General features: G+C 40.8%; 5 protein-coding genes across 5 annotated transcripts; all 5 read left to right on the top strand.

Annotated features, from left to right (window-relative positions):
- Positions 1 to 108: 108 nt before the first annotated feature.
- On the top strand, positions 109 to 1,809 carry LSM04_000204 (Calcineurin-like phosphoesterase domain; the record flags this gene model as incomplete). Its single annotated transcript, XM_067338327.1, has 2 exons — positions 109 to 759; positions 805 to 1,809. The coding sequence occupies 2 exons, from the start codon at positions 109 to 111 to the stop codon at positions 1,807 to 1,809; spliced, it is 1,656 nt and encodes a 551-aa protein (XP_067193635.1).
- A 1,652-nt stretch (positions 1,810 to 3,461) lies between these two features.
- LSM04_000004 (Gtr1/RagA G protein) lies at positions 3,462 to 4,520 on the top strand (the record flags this gene model as incomplete). The annotated part of the gene is made up of 1 exon (XM_067338328.1): positions 3,462 to 4,520. The coding sequence occupies one exon, from the start codon at positions 3,462 to 3,464 to the stop codon at positions 4,518 to 4,520; it is 1,059 nt and encodes a 352-aa protein (XP_067193632.1).
- Positions 4,521 to 4,859: 339 nt separating this feature from the next.
- Positions 4,860 to 8,075, top strand: LSM04_006071 (uncharacterized protein; the record flags this gene model as incomplete). Its single annotated transcript, XM_067338330.1, has 1 exon — positions 4,860 to 8,075. One exon carries the CDS (start codon positions 4,860 to 4,862, stop codon positions 8,073 to 8,075), a length of 3,216 nt encoding a protein of 1,071 aa, XP_067193757.1.
- A 351-nt stretch (positions 8,076 to 8,426) lies between these two features.
- LSM04_005616 (RNA recognition motif domain) lies at positions 8,427 to 9,260 on the top strand (the record flags this gene model as incomplete). Its single annotated transcript, XM_067338331.1, has 1 exon — positions 8,427 to 9,260. The coding sequence occupies one exon, from the start codon at positions 8,427 to 8,429 to the stop codon at positions 9,258 to 9,260; it is 834 nt and encodes a 277-aa protein (XP_067193749.1).
- A 621-nt stretch (positions 9,261 to 9,881) lies between these two features.
- Positions 9,882 to 13,181, top strand: LSM04_006172 (uncharacterized protein; the record flags this gene model as incomplete). Its single annotated transcript, XM_067338332.1, has 1 exon — positions 9,882 to 13,181. The coding sequence occupies one exon, from the start codon at positions 9,882 to 9,884 to the stop codon at positions 13,179 to 13,181; it is 3,300 nt and encodes a 1,099-aa protein (XP_067193758.1).
- Positions 13,182 to 13,943: the final 762 nt, after the last annotated feature.

Raw genomic sequence — 13,943 nt, forward strand, 5'->3', positions numbered from 1 at the left:
ACCGCTTGGTTTTCGTATCTCGACGGCCAAGGTAACCAAGAAATTGTTCACCTCTTAGTTCAACGAAGGGAGTTGGTGGAAAAAAAAATAGAAGAAAAGGAAGAGTTGATGGCTAAGGAAATCTCCGGTCCAGATAAAGAGGCTTTGAAAGGTGTTCCAGAGTGCATAAATGGTGCAGAAGGCATTATTAATGACACGAATGCCAATGGTAATGGCAGTATGAGGGAAAACGCTGTAAATCTGATACCTTTAGGAATTCGTACTGAAAGTAATGAAAAGGTACCATTAGGGGAAGCAAGAAGAAACAGCGACCCCCGCGACGTTAGAGCGGTAGTAGAAGCAGAGAGAGAGGTAGAAGGAGTAATTCGAGTAGAGGTATCACCAGTAACTGAGTGTGAGGTTAGTCTTCTTGGCGTTTCTTCAACTATTATTTTAACCCATTACTCTTCGTTCTTTTCTAAACCTCCACTTAAAGGTGTATTTACAGAACTTATCGGTACCTTTATACAGGCCGGAATGGCAGCCTTTACTTCATGTGATATTGTTAAACCAGACGGCGACATCTCCGGTGTTGCGACATCCTCGTGGAATGAAAAGATTCGTCTTTTTCTCACTATGGATGTAGTTGATAGTCTCTGTCATGAGGCACACACCGTGTTGGAGGCAGAAAATGCCCTACTGGACATTCACGTAAGTTCTGATGAGACGCTCGTGGTGGTTGGTGACATCCACGGTCAACTTTCTGATATGTTTCGACATGTTTTCTCTCAATAATTTGATCGACGCATAAATGTGAGTGGAGAGGACCGCAAGTTTCTTTTTCTCGGTGACTACGTGGACCGTGGGCCGTGTGGTGTGGAGGTGGTGATGCTGCTGCTCGTCCTTAAAGTGGAGTACCCACACCTTGTCTACATGATACGTGGGAATCACGAAGTGCCGCACACCTCTCGCATCTACGGCTTCTACAGTGAAGTACAACTTAATTTTGCTGGTGATGCGGCGTGGGTGCGCTTTAACGAAGTCTTTTGTTTTCTCCCACTCGCCGCAGTTGTTTCAACACCAGTGCGCCGTTTCTTCGCCGTACACGGTGGGTTGGCGCCGCCACTCGCGCCGTCGAACGTCGACCTCATCGCTGGCATTGAACGCTGCGACTATGGTAATGCTCTCGACAATGTCTTTAGTGATGCTCTGGACGTATTGCTGTGGTCAGATCCAGGAGACAACTCCACGGCGTACGCCCGCAACGTGCGTGGCTGTGGATATGTATTCGGCAGTAGCGCCAGCCACGAGTTTTGCGAGCGGAATCATTTTGATTTCATCTGCAGAGCGCATCAAGTGATATCGGATGGATACGCCTGGACACACGATGGCAGAGTCGTTACAGTCTTCTCTGTGCCAAACTACTGCGGTTTCAATAATAACTTGGGCGCCATCATGACAGTGCAACCATCTGCTACTGAAGCTCCTTCTACTACTGAAGTGGGGGATAATGATAATCTTGATGATATTGATGAGGATGAGGATGATGGTAATAATAAGGATGAGGGTAGTAATGATGAGGGTAACAATGCTGGTAAAGGTGATGATGATGATCATAATGGTGACCATGATGATGAGAGTGGCAAGAATAAAAATGAGGGTGATAGTGACAATAGAAACCATTGTAATGGAGATAGAAGTTTTGGGGATTTACATTTCATACAATTTGCATCTGTCGCAGAGAGAAGTCCACCTTCAATACCCACACTATCTTTAGCCCCTGAACCGAAACCTTGCGGGGAGTTCGTGTTTGCTGATTGCACAGAATAACATAACGTGCTTGTCTATGATATATATGGAGAGAGATAGGGAGAGAATACGAATTTAGTAACCCTTTTTTTTCTGTTCTGTTTTTGTACCTGTAGTGGTTAAATACGGTGTGTGTATAACTGTAAAGAAATGTGATAAGGAAAGAGAAAGGCAAAATAATAGAGAACGACATAGAAGAGTGACATCATCCTATTTTTGTTTCTCCTGTTGTTTCTTCTTGATAACTGTTGTTTTTCTCATTTTTTTTTTTTGTTCTGTGTGCGTGGTTATTTGTTTTATGAGCTGAATCTTTGCTATTAAAAATAGTACTTATGCTAATGTCTGGCGCGTTAAACACAAAAAAATTTCTTCTGCGCCTTTAATCTTTTTTTCTCCGTGTTTTAGTGGGATTATTATTTTACAGAAAATACAGTAGAAGAGGAAATTATTCTTGTGCTACAATCATCATTTTATTGCAGTGAAATCGTTCACCTCTTAAGGTGATCAGAAGATTTTTTCGTTATTTCATCTTTTTTTTTTTCTTATTCCATCTTAAGAAAAAAAAACAAAGAAAACTCTTCCCCTACCTTTTTGTTTTTCTCATTTTACTTTTTTTCTTTTTTCCGTTGAAGTTATTTCAATGATGTGAAATTATTCTTTTGGCAGATAAAACTTATTTGCACCTGTTATGGGGGTGTTGCTATCATGGGATGACACTCTTTGCATGTCGTTGATGAGGTGAGACTGGCGTGATTGGGTTCTCTGAAGGGGTGTTTTTTTTTTTTAGTTTATAACTCACACAAAAGGAGTTTATCTGTCCTGTTTCTTGGACCGATTTTTGGTGGTGTTAGTTCCTGTTGCAATTATTCATTGTGTGAAAAGATCCACAAAGTAACTTGCTACATCTTTCTGAGGGGGCTAGCATTTTTAACAGTGCAATCGTGTATGGGGGGTTGTCGAATTTCGCTATATATTGATTATGCAGGTATGTGCACTTTTGAGCTCAGGAGGTTTTATGCTGAGAAATCTAGTTTGTGTGTATGTGGGTGTCATCAAGAAACAGCTGCGTTCAAAAGTTCATAGCGTATAAAATAATAATAACGGTGATCATAGTGGACGTATAATGTAAAAATGGATCTGTAACATGTAATCTTGGGGAATCTCTTGTAATCTCTTTACGGATATTGCTGTTGCAGTGTATTTACGCGGAATCTATCGAACGTTTTTTTTGTTAATTCCATTCTGTTTTGAGATGTATAATAGGTATTGACAAAACTATTCCCCCGCAATGCGTCTTGTGATAACTTTCTCGTGGAGTCATGCGATGGTCATGTGGAGATGTATGGAGTCAAGTAAAAAATCAAAAAAAAAAAAGAACCAACAACACAATAATGGCACTGAAGATAAGATACAAAGGAGAGGTTCCCTTCACGGAGAAAATAAAAAAAGCAGAAAAAAAAATAACAGAATAAGAAGGCAGTACAAAATAACAAATTTCACATGTCTCCTTGATTGATTGTTTCAAAATACTTTCTATTTGTTTGTTTAGTTTTTGACGAAAAAAAAAACTCTATTCACCTTGCTTTTTATGCCGCTCTCCTCCTCTCTTTTTTTCTCTTTCTTTCTTTCTTTCTATATATATATATATATATATATGTACATGTATGAAGGCCATGCAGGACCAGATTCAAAAGTTGTTGCTGATGGGCCCTGGCGGGGCGGGCAAGACGTGCATGCGGAGCATCATATTTGACAATTATCTCCCGCGGGATGCCCTGCGGCTCGGCATCACCATTTCTCTCGACCAGAGCCAAGTGCGTGTGTTCAACAATTTGTATCTCAATCTCTGGGACTGTGGCGGGCAGCACCGCTACGTGGCGGAGTATCTTGGCCGTCAGAAGGAGTATATATTCCGCAGTGTCGCCGTAATGCTCTTCGTGTTTGATATTAACAGCATGAGCCGCGATAGCAACGATGCGGGTAATGGAATGCCAACAGACTGGAGTAGACCAGAGATGCTAGACTACTTTCAATCCGCCATGTGCTACATCACACAATATAGCCCAAATGCCAAGGTATTTGTGCTGCTGCACAAGATGGATCTCATTGCAAAAGAACTGCGTGACACGATATTTGAGTCACGAAAGGCAGAGATCCTTGCATGCCTTGATGGTAATGCGGCGACGGGCAATATTCAATTCTTTGCCACCAGCATCTGGTCTGACTCACTCTACCTTGCCTATAGCAACGTTGTACGCTCTCTTATTCCCCACCGAAATCTATTTATTTCCGAAATGAAGAAGTTATTGCGATGTTGTCACGCCGTTGAGGTGGCTCTTTACGAGCGCAGTACATTTCTCTGCCTCGCACACGTCAGTCGCAAGAGCATCAATAATGGCAATAATAGCACTAACGATGACGACCAAGAGAATGGACAACTCTTATTACAAGATAGTGAGCAGCGAACGACGGAAGTTAGCGAGACAGTTAAACATTTTAAGTTGAGCTGTATGAATAACACGACAAGCCTTGATGGATTTCAGATTGCGACGGAAACTTTTACTGCACTACTACATCCCTTTACGAGCTGTACTCACGTGTTAATTGTGTCATCAGACACAAGTGTTAATGTGGAGCTTCACAAATGTAACGTACGGTCTGCGCAACGTGCGTTTGAGTTGTTTCTCCGTTCAGGGGATAGTATCGCAGAAGAAATGCGTCAAGTATTGTGACACCATATGCTTTCGTTTTTGTGACACAAATATCAGGTTTATTGTCATTCAGCTTAAACTTTTACCTATGCTGGTTCCTTCTTATTATACCTATTTTTTTCTTGATATTGCTTCTAGGTACTACAATGGTTTGTTTTGCTTTTTTCTCTTTCTCTTTTTCTCCACTATCAACCTAGCAATAAACGAGGCGTTTCTTTGATCTTCTTTACTTTCAGAAAGAGAAAGAAATAGAAAGCGATGCGTCAACCCTCTGTAGTTGCCGGTCACGCTGTCAAGTCGCCCTCACTTGTTTCTATTGGCGTTGATGACAAATGGTTGGCATACGGATGCGATATAAACATGATGGTGGTTTGTAAGTTGAGGGATGATAACGCCGGCAACATGTCTACATATAACATGGATTTCATAGATAGTACGCATATAGTTTCTTTAACAAACGGTGAAAAGCTGTCTGTTATTCATTTGCATCAAAGAAAAGATCTTTTATGTGTAGGGACTGCACATAACGGACTCTACCTGACCTCTGCCTCTAGTCCAATACTTAGCAACATAAATAACAATAGCAGCATGGACAGAAACGATAATAATTTGGCTTATACCACTATTACGAAGTTACCGCTACGTCTAACTGGTGAAAATATTTTTGCAGTCTGTTTTATTAATGCATTTGATAGAGAATCAGATCTCTTGGTGATATCGTGCGGGTTGGAGTCTGTTATGCGAGATCGTTTCAGAGTTTGCCTTTGGGACGTGCAGGCTAAATCCCTATTGTGGCGTGGATGTGCAGACGCGTTAGATGTTATTGTACCACTACCAGGTGTATTTGGATTCGCCACATGCACATCTAAGGAAGTGGCACTGTGGACTGTGCAGTGTTCTGCCCCCATCCACAGTGATCCTCATCGCCTTAATAGTAGTAGTGAAATTAGCAGCAACAATACAACTATGATGTCAACCAATACTCGTAATAAGATAGATGGTATCGGTAACACTGCAAGGTCTGAAGAAACCGGAAATGGAACTCTAACGGTTCTAAGTAAACCCTGTAGTAGCGTTAATGAAATTCGTGATGCTGAGTTTATCTCAATTTTACCACCAGCAACAGCAGCTGATACAACACTGACAGCGTTGACAACTGTTGGACTTCTAGTTTCTTTTGATCGCCGTAGTGGGGCACCGGTGAAGTGGATGGATAGCAAAGTGTGCCCTGCAACTGTGGTATACCGCAGTACAACAGAAATCGTCGTTTGTGGTGCACTTATTAGATTCTTCTCCGCTGAAAAATGGGAATTTCGTGGAAAAATAAAAAATTCCAATTCTCCAGCCGTTGTGAGTTCATCCTTCTTGAATCGATTGATGGATTCCTTGTGTACTGGGGCAGCTGTGTGTAGCGGTGAAAACAAGAGCAATAACAACACGAATAACCATAATATCAGCAGTGACAGTAATAGTATTAGTACTAGGGAGAGGATTATGCTCTTCTTTAGTGGTGGTGACATGTCACGATACAGCATTTCTCATACAGGAAGTGGAACAGGAAAGTTATCATTTCATCGTGTATACCAAGAAACACCTGTATTGTCAGATGAGGTTCCATTGCGTTGGATTCCCGTAGCAACAGATGCTCTCTGTCTGTGGTCTCCGAGATGTTTGCGTCTCTATGACTCTACACTGCGTTTTCAGAGAAGTTTAACGCTTGAGAGCACCTGCGTTGCCCACCACCGTGATCTTGATGTTCTGCTGCTGTACGAATCCTCTACCTATGAGGTGGTTGCAGTCACACCAAAGGTGGAATTCGTGCTTTCTCGTCTTAGTGTCGCAGAGCCGCTTATAAGTCTTGTCGCACATGAAGGGAATCAGTTTGTTGGGTTATCTCCTGACAATAGTTTGTTCTACTTTAATGGAGAGTGGAAAGAAGATGGTAAACAATTGGTTTTACGGGTATTACGCACTACAAGACTAACAGATATTGAAGTTCCACTAACACAACTTGTTTCCGCTGCAGGTGCGTTATGTGTTACGTCTTCACATGTGGTTTTTAATTTATTGACAGGAGCACATGTGAGATTTAGTGAAGATATTACATCTTTTACTTCTGTCGGTAACATTTTGTTGGTGACACAGAGTAATTCCTGTGTCGTGGTGGATGCCACTACTTTGCAAATAGTAGGGGAGTCGCTGCAAATCCCGGTAAACCCAAAAGTAGATTCAGACGTGTTAAAAACACGATTAAAAGAGGTGGTACCCACAATCAGTGGTGATGTTGTCGCGTTATGCAGTGATAGTGAAATATCTGTTGTGCGTCTTGCAGATAGAAACTCTCTGGCGTACATAAGTATTTCACGATCTATCCGAGATAATCAAGCATCAATTTTATTATCTGTGGGATTCACAGCAAATGGTGACAATCTCGTTTTGTCTGACTCTAAGGGAATTCTTTCATTGTATACATTAGTGAATACAGGAAGAAGTTCCTCGGTTTCTACACGGATATCACGATATGAGCGTGAATGCAGCGGTAATCGACGATCAGCATCTTGTGGAGGACCTTCAAACGTAGAATTACAATCCCGTTTTAAAGATCTTCACGGCTTCTATGAAACTACTAGACAATCACATTATGAACGTTCTAGTAGTCGCAAAAGGGCTAGTTCAGCTTCAAATATAAGAAGAGAATCAAGAACATCAATAAGAAAAAATGGTAATATTGTGTTTACATTGGAAAAAGACGATAAGATTCACTCTATACAATCAGGACGAGAAAACCATTCTCTTCCACCTATGCGAAAGTGGGAAAATGACCGTACCCCGGCCGACTTACCACGTGTATCTGCTGCTGCTGAAGGTCCAGATGTATGTGTATCTTCGTCGGTGGTAGATGTCTCCGCACTCACTTCCATAGATTCGAGGACCGCCTTCAACTTGCACACCGTCACCAGGAGCGAGGCGGATTTAACCCCATCTCTCGAGGCTCAACTCAGTGCGCGGGAACGTGCAAAGGTTACATTTGCGGGTGATGTTCCCACATATGGTGTGCGCAGCCCGGCACGAAAAGGACAGCCGTCAATGAGTCCTGTAAAAACACCAGAGGATGACGTTGTGAATATTGAATCGATGGAGCGGGAGGAGATGCAGCAGCGGGTACTTCGTACCGGCGGTGATGCCGTACGTGAGTTCACACCGCCACGTTCGCACTCCGCCGGTTCTGCCGGGTCGAGTTCCGTACGGGCCCTGTCGTTGGAAGTGCGTGATCGACTACGTGAAATCGCCGACGCCTACGAACAGCAAGGGGTACAACAAGATGATATGAGTGGCAACAATATAGATAGCATAGAGGATGAAACAGTGGAAGAGTTGTTCGCCATCGCCAGTCGATTGTTCGCACGACTGCAGTCACGACAACAATCGCGGCCTGGTAGTATGGGAAGTGCCGCCAGCGATATGTCTAGTGTGTCTGTCAATATCATGATGGCTGATTTGCAGCGTTTACAGCGTCAAAATAGTCGTATTGAAGCACAGAATGAGGAAATACTTGCAAGACTACGCGCTAAATGATGGAGGTTACGAAAAAAAAAGTGGAAAGGGGGGAATGAAGAAAGACTTAACACTATACTGAAGAGGTGCTTCTTGTTTTTTTTTCTCTCTTGGTAAAAGAGCGCCATGGTAAAAAAGAAAACGAGAAGCTTATTTTGAGTGCTTTCTAATTGGCTCGTTTTTTTTTTTCTTTTTTCTTTTTTAATCCTATGGTAATGTTATACTTACTTCTGTTGTCAAGTTACACTGATGCCGTCTTTTATGTATAATCCTTTTTTTTTTTTGAATTTTGCATAGTAGTTTCGTGGACAAGAAGGAGGTGTGTGCTCGTTCCCGTCTCCTTTATTGTCTCTCTTTTCATATTAATGGGAAATGCACAAATTATTTGTTTCCAAAATACCCAAGAGTGTTTCTACTGAAGAGGTTGAGAAATTTCTTAAAGACTTGTTTCCTGAGGCGACACACATCCAGCTGCTGCAGGGCTCACACAGCGGGGAACACAAGAGTCATGCCTATGCACACTTCAACGATGAAGCAGCCGCAGTAGAGGCGCTGCAGCGAAGTAGTAACACAACACTACCTACACTCCACGGTGTGTTAATTCATGTTAAACGTGCCAGTCGTCTCGATGTTGTGGAAGCGAATGGTACATCTAATCGTGACACCAATGCAACACGCCTGACATCGCATTCTCTACCACCACAACTAGCACAATACAAATATACCTTGTGTGCTTTTCTCCTCTCCAGAGTTGTTGATACTCTAGAGGGTGTTGTGGCGCGCTGCCAACTTGAGGATGACGTCACGGCTGTGGCGTTTGAAACGGAAGAGTATCTTGCGGCTGCTATGGCGATGCACCCAGGAATTGTGACGAGGTGCCTCCCACCACAGTTACCAGATCTTCTCTCATCACTCGATACCCGAAAGCGAAGACGAAATCACAGGGAAGAAAATGATGAGAAAGAGTATAGAGATAAGGAATCTCTTGGAAACAATGTAACAGATAAGAAGGATAACTTTTTAGACTCCTCTGATAAGTTGCTGAGGTTCTATAATAAGGAACGTGGATTGATGCCGCTTTCACCGGCACAGGCCTTGTTAGCTGTGCGAAATCTGATGGAAGGACGTGGCTGTATTGCGGTGAGGGATCATGAGGGAAACATTGCGGTGTTGAACTTACCAGCGCATGTGACTGCCCTAGAATGAGGTTAGAAGGACTCCGTGCTTTCCGTTTTTCTTCTTCCTCGGTATTATTATTATTATTATTATTATTATTATTATTATTATTATTATTATTATTATTATTATTATTATTATTATTATTATCATTATCATTATTATTGTCTGTTGTAATTTGAGGTTTAGCAGTACATCCAGGTACTGGTATTGTATAAATCAATATATCTCATCCTTTTTGTTTCCATTTTTTCCCCTCCTTTATTTTTTTTTTGTTTTCTTTTTCTTGTTTATATTCCAAATTGATCTCTTACAGAATTCCTTCTGTTAGGTCAAAGGAAAACAAAAAGGGAATTATTCATTCCTGTGCCAGCGGAGTGAACTACAAGTAGTGTTGCAGCACTCAAACTCAGGAAAGAGATAAAGGGAAATAACGAAAAACAGACTTTTTTTTTGCCCGTCTGCAAACGCACCGGGGTATATAAGGGAAACAGAAACAGAAAACAACAACAACAACAAACGAAAAAAGGAAACAAAAAAAAAAAATAAAGGTCTGTGGTGAAGAGAAGGGAAGGAAAAAAGGGGGAAAGGGAGAGAGAGAGAAGTAGAGGAAAAAAAAGAAAACATTCTCTCTTTTTGTTAGATCCCACAATGTCTAACCTTTGCCCGAGTGTGAAAAAATGTGCATGGTGCTTCGGCTGCAAACGAGAAACAGATGAGGATGATGTGGCGGTTGAGGTTATTGTACACATGAATGACAGAGAAGCAAATGCCCAATATAACTACCCTGACAATTTTATCAAAACCTCTCAATATAACATTGTAACGTTCTTCCCATTAGCGCTTCTGATGCAGTTCAGAAAAGTGAGTAATTTTTACTTTCTAATCTGCATGATCCTTTCCCTCATTCCTGGCGTTGCGCCTGTAAACCCTGCAACGGCTATAGCACCTCTCGTATTTGTCGTTGCAGTGGCACTTATCAAGGAAGGAGCAGAAGAGTACCGACGTCACCGTGCGGATAATAGGGCAAACTCTATTGAAGTAGAAGTTCTTCGAAACGGTAATATGGAAAAGGTTGCAAGTCGACATCTACACGTAGGAGAAATTGTTCGTGTCTTTAATGGCGATGAAGTACGAGCGGATTTGTTCTTATTATCATCATCTGCAGAAGAGGGACAGGTTTTTATCGATACCTGCAGTTTAGATGGTGAAATAAGTCTCAAGAGTCGCAGAGCAATTCAACCAACTTGGTCCCTCTGTTCAATGGAATCAATACAGGCTACACAAGCTACTATGCACACAACACCACCTGATCCTGGGTTGCTTTCATGGGCAGGAAAAATTGATTTAAATGGTCAAGAATACGCTGTTGACCTTAACCAATTTCTTTACCGTGGAGCTGTTTTGCGAAAGACAGACTGGGTTTGGGGATTTGTTATTTATGCTGGTCGAGACACCAAGATGTTTAGAAATTTAAAGAAACGACCTCCAAAATCCTCTGATTTGGATCGTAAACTGAATATATTAATTCTTGTAGTATTCGCTCTTCAGAATATATTTCTCATAATAATTTCTTCACTTGCAGTGTGGTGGAATACACATCACCATAATCATTGGTACTTGGTTTGGTACTTACAAGAGTATAAAGATTACGCTGTGTGGTTCCGCCGCTATGTTTCATATTTTATTCTTCTTAGTTATCTTATACCAATTTCGTTATTTGTAACTATTGAATTGTGTAAAGTCATCCAAGCACATTGGATGCAACGAGATAATAAAATGATGGAATTAGTATGTGGAAGATGGCGGCGTTGTAAACCTAATACATCAAATTTAAATGAGCAACTGGCAATGGTACGTTTTATTTTTACCGATAAAACGGGTACCTTGACAGAGAATGTTATGAAGTATAAAATGGGCGATATAAAGGGATATCCATTTGGAGGTGATAATAGGGAAAAGTCACGACATTTTTTAGATCTTCAATCCCCAATACGAGCAGCAGCAGAAGAATACTTTCTTGCCTTATCTTTATGTCATACCGTTCAACCATTTGCAGATAGTAATAATCCATTAGGTGTTGTTTATGAGGGTAGTTCACCTGATGAAGTGGCACTTGTTACCGCCGCTGCAGAACATGGATTCCGTCTTCTTGAACGTACTTCACGAACTATGACAGTGGAAGTAGAAGGAGAAAATCGGATATATGATATCTTAGCTACACTTGAGTTTACCCCAGAACGAAAAATGATGAGTATTATCGTAAAGGAACGTAACAGTGAACGTATTATCCTTTTTACAAAAGGTGCTGATAGTTCGATAAGTCTTCAACTCTCTGATGATCCTGAGGTACAGGAATATATGAGAAATTTATCTGGTAAACTGGCAGAAATGGGTGAGTATGGTTTACGTACACTTCTTATAGGGTCACGTGATCTTACACCAGATGAATTCAAAAATTGGCACGCACGCTTCACTGAAGCTGGTAAAGCACTTGTTCATCGTAGTGAATTAGTTGATAAAGCTTGTTTAGAGGTTGAACGATATTTGAGACTCGTTGGTGCAACAGCTATTGAAGATAAATTACAGGAAGATGTACCTGAGACAATTTCTTTCTTTCTTGAAGCCGGCGTTGTGATTTGGATGCTTACAGGTGACAAACGTGAGACGGCAGTAACAATTGCCGCCACAACTACTTTATGTGATCCAAGAAAAGATTTTGTTGTACATATTGATATTGGATCTCGTGATTCACGAGATTCGGCAGCAATTGAGAAGGTTGGGGCCGATTTACAACAAGTTCAACTACACGTGGAACGTGGAAAACGTGAGGGTAAACGTTGTACATTTGTAATTGATGGCCCAGCACTTGGTATTGCGATGGCAGATCATTTTGAAACTTTCCTAAAAGTCTCGCAAGAAGTCAACTCAGCAGTTTGCTGTCGACTCACACCATTACAAAAGGCAAACATTGTACGAATGTTTCAAAAGTCTACAGGGAAAACTGCTCTTGCAATTGGCGATGGTGCAAATGATGTTTCTATGATTCAAGAAGGTCGTGTTGGAATTGGTATTATGGGACTGGAAGGCTCACAAGCTGCACTTGCCGCCGATTATGCTATTCCGCGTTTTAGAAATCTTCGACGTCTTTGCGCCGTTCACGGACGTTACTCACTTTTACGTAATGCAAGTTGTATCATGGTAAGTTTTTACAAAAATATTACTCTCTCTTTTATACAAGTAATATTTTCATTTTATTGCGGATTTTCAGGACTTACATTATTTGATGGATGGTTGTTAGCATTCTATAATGTTGTGCTAACGAGTATTCCACCTTTTTTTATGGGTATATTTGATCAGGATCTGTCAAGTGATGCGTTGATAAAGCGCCCGGAGCTTTTTGCTCTTCTCTCTCGTGGGCTATACTTTAATATGTATGTACTTCTTCGCTGGCTTGGAGAGTGTATATTACACTCCGTCTCCCTTTACTTTATTCTGCTTCCAACAAGTCTAAATCTTGACTTGGACGCCACTCGCAATATTTCTGGAAGTATGCTAGGAACAATGATGTTATTTACGTTGGTGTGTGTTGTACTTGGTCGATTTTGTCTACAAGTGCGGTGTTGGCGATGGATGCAATATGTTGGAATTGGACTATCCGCGCTCTTTCTTTTGTGTTTTATCCTTGTATACTCTGTAATCACCCACATCGGCGATTCTACACTTTATTGGCACATTTTTGTACTGATGTCAAGTGGAAAGTTTTGGCTATATTTGCTCTTCTTTCTTGGGAGCTTAATTCTCATTATCGACCTTTCCGTGTTGCATTTTCAAAGGCGATTATCCCCTACTCTGCGTGATGCGGCAGAAGAGGAGTATTTTACTATGCTTAAGGCACAATCAAGATTCAAGGAGCCTCGGAATCGTGAATCTAGCGTTGACGCGGTGTAACTGTTGCATTCCTTTTTATCCAATAACAGTGTAGAAATATCTCCCCTCTCCCTCTACCAACAACAACTACAGAAATGTTAAAAATAAGATAATTAATTAATATAAATAAATTAACGGAAAAAAGCAAAAGGAAAAGAAAAAAAAGGATACGAACTACCGTAGGATGTGGATAGAAGATTGTTTTTGGCGCGGGTGGATTGAGAACTGTCTGTTGTGCAGATACCCATATATTTGCTGATTTCAATGATCTGATATTATTATTATTATTATTATTATTATTATTATTATTATTATTATTATTATTATTATTATTATTATATTATATTATTGTTATTATTTGCTATCATTATTATTCTTGGTTTGGTTGTTATTGTTTTTCTTCTTTTTGCAGTGTAGGTTTTTTTTTTGTTGGTGTTTCTTGCCGTATGTCTTACGGTGTTTGTTTTGCCTTGTGGTTCCATTGTAATGCCTGCATACCATCCTTTTTTTTCTTTTTTTATTGATTATATATGTTTGTTCTCGCTTTTCTTGCTTCACGTTCACTTTAATATCGCCTGATTTTCTTTCTCCTATCACCGAAATGGTGGCTATATATATATATATATATATATATATATATATGCTATTTGATAATCTTGTTGCTCTCAAGTATTATTTGAGATTATTGATTAGATACCTGTATGTGCTTGATTGTAGGCATTACACACTTGTGCTTGTCATACACCACCGTACGGAATCTATTTGGCCGCTGCTGAAGTGAAA

The sequence above is a fragment of the Trypanosoma melophagium genome (assembly GCF_022059095.1).
Source record: "Trypanosoma melophagium isolate St. Kilda chromosome Unknown ctg15segment0, whole genome shotgun sequence".
Taxonomy (NCBI): Eukaryota; Euglenozoa; class Kinetoplastea; order Trypanosomatida; family Trypanosomatidae; genus Trypanosoma; species Trypanosoma melophagium.